Consider the following 8,345-nt stretch of genomic DNA (forward strand, 5'->3'; position numbering starts at 1 on the left):
TTTTTACTATTTGACTATTATTGTTTTGTGGGTCAAATTTAACAATAAGGATTCATTTGACTAAATTAGTTAACATGCTTACATTGTTTAACGATACTTCTAGACTATTAATGTTTAAGAATTTATTAGTTCATGTTCATTTCAACATTAATAAATTCTTAAAATCGTCATATCTGTTAATGTTAGTTCATGCACTAAATAATTGTGTTAACTAACATTAACAAAGACTAATAAACATTGTAGAATTATATTCCTCATTCTTAGTTCATGTTCGCTAATGCATTAACTAATGTTAACAAATTGTAAAGTGTTAAGGTTTTGACTATCATCAGTTCCATGAATATTTCAACTTCGAGAAATGTAGAGATCCTCTCAAACAGTGGCGTGTTTGTCATGAACTCAAAGACCCTGGAAGTAGAAGTGTAGTGGTCTTAAATCTTAGCCTCCTGGTTTTTGGTGTCTCTGTAGTTATGCCAGTCATACCGTGTGACCAATCAAGCCAATCACACGCCACAGCAGGAGCTTACAGATAGGCTCATCTACTGGCCAGGGATTTCTGTAAATGGGATGAGGGTGATTAGCTGGGTTTAGGATGACGTACAGTAACTTTGTGTTTAATCATTTGGATCCTTGGCTTTTGTCCTCCCTTTGCAGATAGAGGGACACCACTATTTGCGTCAGTACCTGAGGACACTGCTGTTTTAATTATTGAGATGAAAATCCATTTTTAAGATTGTAAAGATAATGTATTACATTGGTGTTTATCTTTAGAAGAACATGAGTTGGACTTAGTCTATTATGGGTGCGAAGATCATCATGAAAGTAGCTAACAAGTTCTCGCTTTACTGGAATGGATTACACATTGCGCCTTGAACGTACTTTCAACGTTCAACTTCTGTAAGCTACATTGCACAGCTGTCTTTGGAGATCACCAAACTCTGAAAGGACTTTTTTTTTGGACTTTAACTAGTTGATCATCATGGCTCTAATGAAGGTAAAGTTTGACCTGAAGAAACGGGTGAAGCTGGCCCAGATGCTATGGCTCATGTACTGGTTTTCCATTATGGCCGGAGTGCTGGTCTTCAGCATGGGCCTCTTCTTTAAAATGGAGCTGCGCAAGAGAAGCGAACTTATGGACAACAATGAGAGTCATTTTGTACCCAACATTCTAATTGGTGTGGGTCTTTTGGCATGTTTTCTCAATGCCTGTGGGGGCAAAATCTGCTACGACTCGCTCGACTCCACCAAGTTTGTGAAATGGAAGTCCATTTTGAAGCCCTTTCTCATTTGTTGTTTGTTCTTCAACTTCCTCCTCATTGTCACAGCGGTGATGTGTTTTGCCACGCGCATTCCTCTAGAGTTCACACTTGCTGAGGGCCTGAAAAATGGAATGAAGTACTACAAGGACACCGATACACCCGGACGCTGCTACATGAAGAGAACTCTGGATCTCATGCAGACAGAGTTTCGCTGCTGTGGCAACAGCAACTACAAAGATTGGTTCGAGATCCAGTGGGTGAGCAACCGGTACCTGGACTTCAGCTCCAAGGAAGTCAAAGAGTGAGAGTTTTTTTTTTTCTTAATGGATGTGACACTTAAATGTAAACATTGTTTTCTTCCCGTTCTTTTCATTTCATGTTGTTCAGATATAGTTTAGACATTCAGATAACGGGTTGAGAGAAATTTAATTTAAGACACTTAAAACTTTTAAATGATAACAATAGTTTGTTGTGGAAGTTTTTATAATGACTTTATTTTTTATTTATTTATTTTTACAAAATTATTTAGCAATTTACAGTAAGGGGAGGGAATGGGTGATTTGCAGGGGTCAGTTTGCAGTGTAAGTGGTATCAGGCATGTTAGCCTGTTTAGATTTAGTCGCTAATCTTCTTGGATCACATTTTCTTGCCCCCAGAGCTTACTGTCCCTTTCATTTAGTTGAATACCTGGTAGATTGGCTTGGAATAGACATTGAAATTACTTGCCAAACGCTTGTGCATTAATATCAAAGAGTTATTTAATGGCTTTTGATGTTTAACACCTAACCTATAAAGTCAATGAAAAGTTTTCTAAAGTGGCTTAAATGAGCTATATTAATTTTTTAAAATTATTTATTTATATGAATTGTATTTAATTGATAATAAATAACATTGAAGTTATGATGCAGAATTTTAGAATTTTTTTGTGAGCATTCACAGTTTTCAAACGAAAAAAAAGAATGTTGCCTTTTTCTTTTTTTTTTTTACAAAATTTCTGGCTTAGATATGCCTATATAATTTATTTTATTTTGAAATGATAATTGATGTCAAATGAAACATTCACAGTGCTTTGTAAATGTTGTTTTTAATTTACTGTACATTTGAGTCGTACTTGTCACATGCATTCTGAAATTTAACAGGAGAAATACGGAAGTAATAAACTAAAGCATATTTGCAAAACTTTTCGTCTTTAGCCGGATCAGCAGCAATGTGGATGGAAAATACCTAATGGATGGAGTTCCTTCAGCTGCTGCAACCCTAGCTCTCCACGGCCCTGCATCCAACAGCAAATAACCAACAACTCAGCTCACTACAGCTATGACCAATACATCGAAGAGCTAAACATCTGGAAACGTGGCTGCCGAGACGCTCTGGTGTCCTACTATGGTGGAATGATGAACACTATTGGGATACTTGTGCTGATGGTCACCCTCTTGCAAGTAAGATGTTTAGCTTTGAAATATCGTAATGTGCTGATCCAGGATCAGACTTTAAACACATACATTACGTTCTTCTAATCTTAATAGATTGTGCTATAAAGGTCAAACTGATCTCTGGTCAGTACTTAAGGTACGTTTTGTCCAGTTCTGATACTTAATCCTGTAAACAGTTAAAATCCTGCCATTACAAGGTGTTTTGTTGTCTGCTCCTAATAAGGTAAATAATAACTACAAATTGTTTTGGCTACAGATTTGGGGAATGATTTAAACCCTGTACTAATCAGATCATCCCAAAAGGGTGCAAAATGAAGGCTGGTTAGAGGCGTAATAACTAATGTTTGTATGTCATCATACTATGTTTACTGAGGGGAGCCTTGTTCCCTCAATCAATCACCTAACATGGCACTATCATGGAAAACATCTACATTGCTTAAAATATAATACAGTGTTTGACTACCTTGTAGTAATACTGAAATATTGATTGACATTCTAGGATAAATTAAACTACATGATTCAAAAATCAGCGGCTATTACCTTAAGGGACTCTTTTTACCTGATCTAACTTTTAAAAGATTGGTAAATATTTTTTTTATACATTGTACCTAATATTTATTTTTAAAATAATAAATGGAAAATAATTCAATTAAAATAGTTAATTTGGATGATACATGAACCACATTTTTAAGTTACCCATAGTTTGCATATAAATTTGAGATTTGGAAATAATCCAACAACATTCCATCCAAAAAAATGGAAATAATCTAAAAACATTGTTTTTAACGAAATCTGCCAGGTTTACGACATGCAGTAGCAACAACAAGACCTTGAACTAGGTGTGGTGGAGATTAGGAGTGTGAGATGGCGTGGTGACACTGAAGATTCACAGGGATCAAAGGTTCTAATCTGTGGGGTGGAGCTAAATCTTGCTTTCTTGGAAAAGGTGATTTCAAATCACCAACTGGAAATGTAGAACATTTTATACATTTGATTAAAAAAAAACCCATATCTTTCATGTTTTGCTTTAGATTGCTGTAATGATTGGACTTCAGTACGTAAACACCTCTCTGTCCACACTGGTCAACCCAGAAGACCCTGAGAGTGAGAGCGAGGGCTGGATCCTGGAGAAAACTGTCAAAGAGACCTTCACTGACATCATGGCTAAGATGAAGGCCATGGGCAAAGGCAATCAAGTGGACGAGGAGGCAAATGAAGAGGCTGTTGCCACTGTGAGCTGAGCGAGCCCCGCCCACCAGACTTTGGCCACACCTACCTGAGGTAGAGAGCTGTGGGACACAGCCTAAAACTGTAACTATATCACTCACACTACATAAAGTGTAGACAAAGCCAATTAATGAGGAACTGGTGAAGAAAAAAAATCTAAATACAAACGTTTGTATGTTATGATAGTATGTAAGTATGTTAGAATTCCATATTATGGTGAAATAACCACATTAATATCCAAATGATTGGCTTGTAAAGAATGGCTTTAAATATAATCAATCAAAATGTAATTTTTTGCCAGCTTTGCTTCTTCCTTTGACTTTGTACTTTGCTACACAAACTCTAAACAATTTTATAGTCATATTTTATTTAATATTTGAGTTGATATTCAACCTAAGAATGGCTTGTCAGGGATTTGGAATAGTGTGAAAGATATAAATATGGAAACTAGCCTCAGTACACCGAGTCCTTCTATTTATTAGGAGTAAACAACACCATGTGTCATATGACAGGTATGACAAATGAAAAGAAAACACTTTTTAAATCACCTTTTAAAGAAGCTAGACAGGTGTTTTTCACCCTTGTGGATTTAGGTATGAAATGTGTGCAAGTGAGAGTGCACATACTTTTGACAGATGGCTAAAGAGACAAGAAGTTAGATGTTTTGTTTTATTTTAAAGTAATGCTTTATAAAAAAAAAATAAAAGTTATATTTTTGAGGTAGCGGGGTTGTGAATTGGGAAAGGGTATACAAAAATTTAAATATATTTTTGTGACCTGTCTGATGATGAGTACACTGCTATGTTCAGCATCAGATAACACATGATTTCATGAGCACTAAAAGAAGAGGCTGATTTTGCAGGTTTAGGAGAATAGCAACATTTGAGGCCCCAATATGTGCTATGGTACAGAGGGAGAACCAGGTACAGGGTGCGGGGATGCTTGAGAAGGCCCCTGGAGTTGAGGAGACAGCTTAAGACTGGCAGCTAAACCCTGACCTGTGACTTCTGCATTCCCACTGCTGGGAGCTTTTACATCCGCACAATTACTCCACGCCAGAGACTGAAACTCTATGCTCAAACCTGTAATTTTTTGTAATTATTTTATTTCAATTCTAATTGTGTGTCTATGTAAATAGTGTAGAATTTGCATAGAACTTTTTTGTAAAATTACTTGTAAGAAAAGTTGACATTATTAGAATGGTGTTTGGTGCGTAGTGTTTGTTATTGTGAATAAAACTTGTTTAATTGTAAAAACATGCAGATTTCTGTTGCCCAGTCATTTGATTTCTATTGTCCAGTCATTTGCTGAGATCAAAGAGCAGGGCATTCTGGGAGCTCTGTGGGAGGTTTGCCTTATCTAATAAGATCAGCAGAGAATTATGTGATTATTTCTTTCACATGGTGTTTGTCGTGCATGGCACATGGCAGTGATCTGAATAGTGAGTTTCACCATATGGACAGTTTTTGGTTTGTATTTAAAAAGTGATGTACATGAAATACCTCATTAACATGGTATGTTAACAAAATCAAGGAGGTCTTTTCATATAAGACACATAACTGTCGGTTTAATTGATGCCTAAGCCTGAAAATTGAGAAGTTACCCACACTAAACATTATAATGTTATGCTTTTAGGAACGAAACAGCACATAAGGCTGAAATACTATGGAAAATGGGAAGGCCGTAAAGAGGGCGACTTTCTTTGGGTATTTTGGTTTGCCGACAAGCACATAAACACAGATGATCTGATAAAGACAGTAAGCTGCTTTTGAGTGTGCTCAGTTTAACTTCTTGGCAGGTGACCTGGACTGCTGCTGCATATCCGGTGAAGAGTATCAAGCAGTGTAGGATACAGAATGTCCTTGAGCAGGTACAGTATGTGTCAAACCAAACTGTGCACTTCTCTTTTCCACCATATTTTCCTTTTAGGTCACAGGATTTTTGAGAATGGGGGACACCATGCAAGTGCTGATTCACAGTTAGCTTTATATTAACAAAGAAAGTGATCTTATAGCTGTAATGTCAAACTTGGGTCACATGACATCAGCACGTGGGATTATGTGATGAAATACAGTGGAGAAGACATATATAGAATGCAGTGCAGACACAATAGTGACAAATACACTATATGTGGTTTAACTGGCAGAACAGTGCGATTTAAAAACTGTCGAAAAAGGAGAAGGTGCATCTGTGCAAGTCTGTGCATATCAGGTGAATCAATATAACAAATCTTCAGTACATAATTGGGAATTGACTTGTAGCTTTTAGTTGAGGGGATGCAATATCACATTTTTTCCCCTTAGTAGATTATTTACAGCAAATAATTGTTAATTCTTATAATTGTTGCTTTATCGGATTTATAAAAATTGTAACTGGTTTGACTCATTTACTTACTCATTTGGATTATTCTTAAAGGTGAAATGTGTAATTTTTTTAGATATTAAAAGATTGTCTCCTATCTCAAACACGTATTTAGCCTATTTATCTGCATCTCAATAATGACTAATTTGGCATTATTTTTTGCACTTTCATATGATTTTTCACACTTCACCTTTAAAGAGTATAAACTCAAAGGATTTGTAAACTGACCTGTTTTTAAATCCTCTTTGAGTCGAACAGTAGGGGTCAATGACAGAACTAGGACAAAAAATAAACCTAAACTATAGATTTAAATCTCAGATAAACACTGCCATCTGTTGGTGTGTCCTTTAATTTATGGTGTTTAATAATCATTATTATCAAGGTATCGATGTAGGTCTCTATAAGTTTCATTTGTTTCTCAGACTGAATTAAATCTCTGGAAACACTACAAAACCTGTTTCACTGTGTTGTGATGTATTATCTGTTCTCTCTCTGGGGATTTGAGCTTCTCTCTCTGTTCCTCTCAGCTGGAAAATTGCCTTATCTCTCGATCCATCTTTTGCCAACATCTTCAGGCAAAGCTGAACTCCTCCTACACAGAATCATATACAGACACCGACTCTCACACTCAGTGGCCATTATACTGCCGATGTTCACCCACTTCAACTTCTCTACATTTTCTCTACATCTAGCCACAGCCATATCACCCTGCAGCCCAAGACTGGTTGCCCACTGAAGCTAAGCAGGGTTGAGCCTGGTCAGTACCTGGATGGGAGGCCTCCTGGGAAAACTAGGTTGCTGTTGGAAGAGGTGTTAGTGAGGCCAGCAGGGGGTGCTCACCCTGTGGTCTGCGTGGGTCCTAACGCCCCAGTATAGTGACGGGGACACTATACTGTCAAAAAGCACTGTCTTTCGGATGAGACGTTAAACCGAGGTCCTGACTCTCTGTGGTCATTAAAAATCCCATGGCACTTCTCGTAAAGAGTAGGGGTGTAACCCCGGTGTCCTGGCCAAATTGCCCCCCTGGCCTTTGTCAATCATGGCCTCCTAATAATCTCCAACCACTTGATTGGCTCTATGACTCTCTCTCCTCTCCACCTGTAGCTGGTGTGTGGTGAGCGCACTGGCGCCACTGTCCTGTGGCTGCCGTCGCATCATCCAAGTGGATGCTGCACACTGGTGGTGGTTGAGGAGAGACCCCCCATATGATTGTAAAGCGCTTTGGGTGTACAACAATACACAATAAAGCGCTATATAAATGCATCATTCATTCATTCTACATGGTTTGCATTATGATGTGCTTTACAGTAGGCCTAATAGTTTACTCAGAAGCGAAAAATCTGTTTTTATGGACCCTTTTCACATTTCTGGGTTTCTCAGCAGCGGAAGTCGTCATAGTTGGGTTAACTTGAAGAGCAGTGAATGGGAGAGCATCACAAATATATTTTTTGCATTCCCAGTTGCTCAAATAGCAAAAGAAAAACTCCACGATAGTGTTTTGATGACTTTCAATAAAAGGAAAAAAATTGAGAGAGACTGATAATGGCTGTCAGAAGAGAGAACGATGTCAAATTTACCGTCCCTCCCATAGAAGCTGCATTAGAAACACCCTCGCATTAGTGTTAACTGTTTTTTTGTAATTTGATGCAAAGGTGATATAATACAAAGAATAGTGTTATAAATGTAGATACATTTAAAAAAAAGATATAAATATGAAAAACTTTCTAGTATTTACGATGCTGATGACCGTTAAACGCGTCATCACAGTCTTGTGAAAAGGGTCCATTTACTCATCACAAAAGATTTTTGTTTTGCCATTAGTGATGAGGAGATTCATGCCAGTGACTTATTTAGTGACCATTTCTTCATATTGCATATTTACCCCAGTAGGTGGCGACAAATGTAGCATATTTTATGTGTTATGACCAGTGTTGGGGAAAGTTACTTTTAAAAGTAATGCATTACAATATTGCATTACTCCATAAAAAAGTAACTAATTACGTTACTTAGTTACTTTTTATGGAAAGTAATGCGTTACGTTACTTTTGCGTTACTTTTTAAATCT

The 8,345-nt window shown here is 37.2% G+C and overlaps 1 protein-coding gene across 1 annotated transcript; it reads left to right on the forward strand.

Moving 5' to 3' along the window:
- Positions 1 to 613: 613 nt before the first annotated feature.
- LOC107690924 (peripherin-2) lies at positions 614 to 4,146 on the forward strand. The gene is given in 4 exon segments (XM_074187010.1): positions 614 to 1,560; positions 2,453 to 2,499; positions 2,502 to 2,698; positions 3,724 to 4,146. Coding segments are annotated over 4 exon segments (1,035 nt in total). The 5' UTR covers positions 614 to 979; the 3' UTR covers positions 3,934 to 4,146.
- The last annotated feature ends 4,199 nt before the right edge of the window (positions 4,147 to 8,345 follow it).

This window comes from Sinocyclocheilus anshuiensis, unplaced genomic scaffold, assembly GCF_001515605.1.
Source record: "Sinocyclocheilus anshuiensis isolate Anshui unplaced genomic scaffold, SAMN03320099.WGS_v1.1 scaffold1885, whole genome shotgun sequence".
Classification (NCBI taxonomy): domain Eukaryota; kingdom Metazoa; phylum Chordata; class Actinopteri; order Cypriniformes; family Cyprinidae; genus Sinocyclocheilus; species Sinocyclocheilus anshuiensis.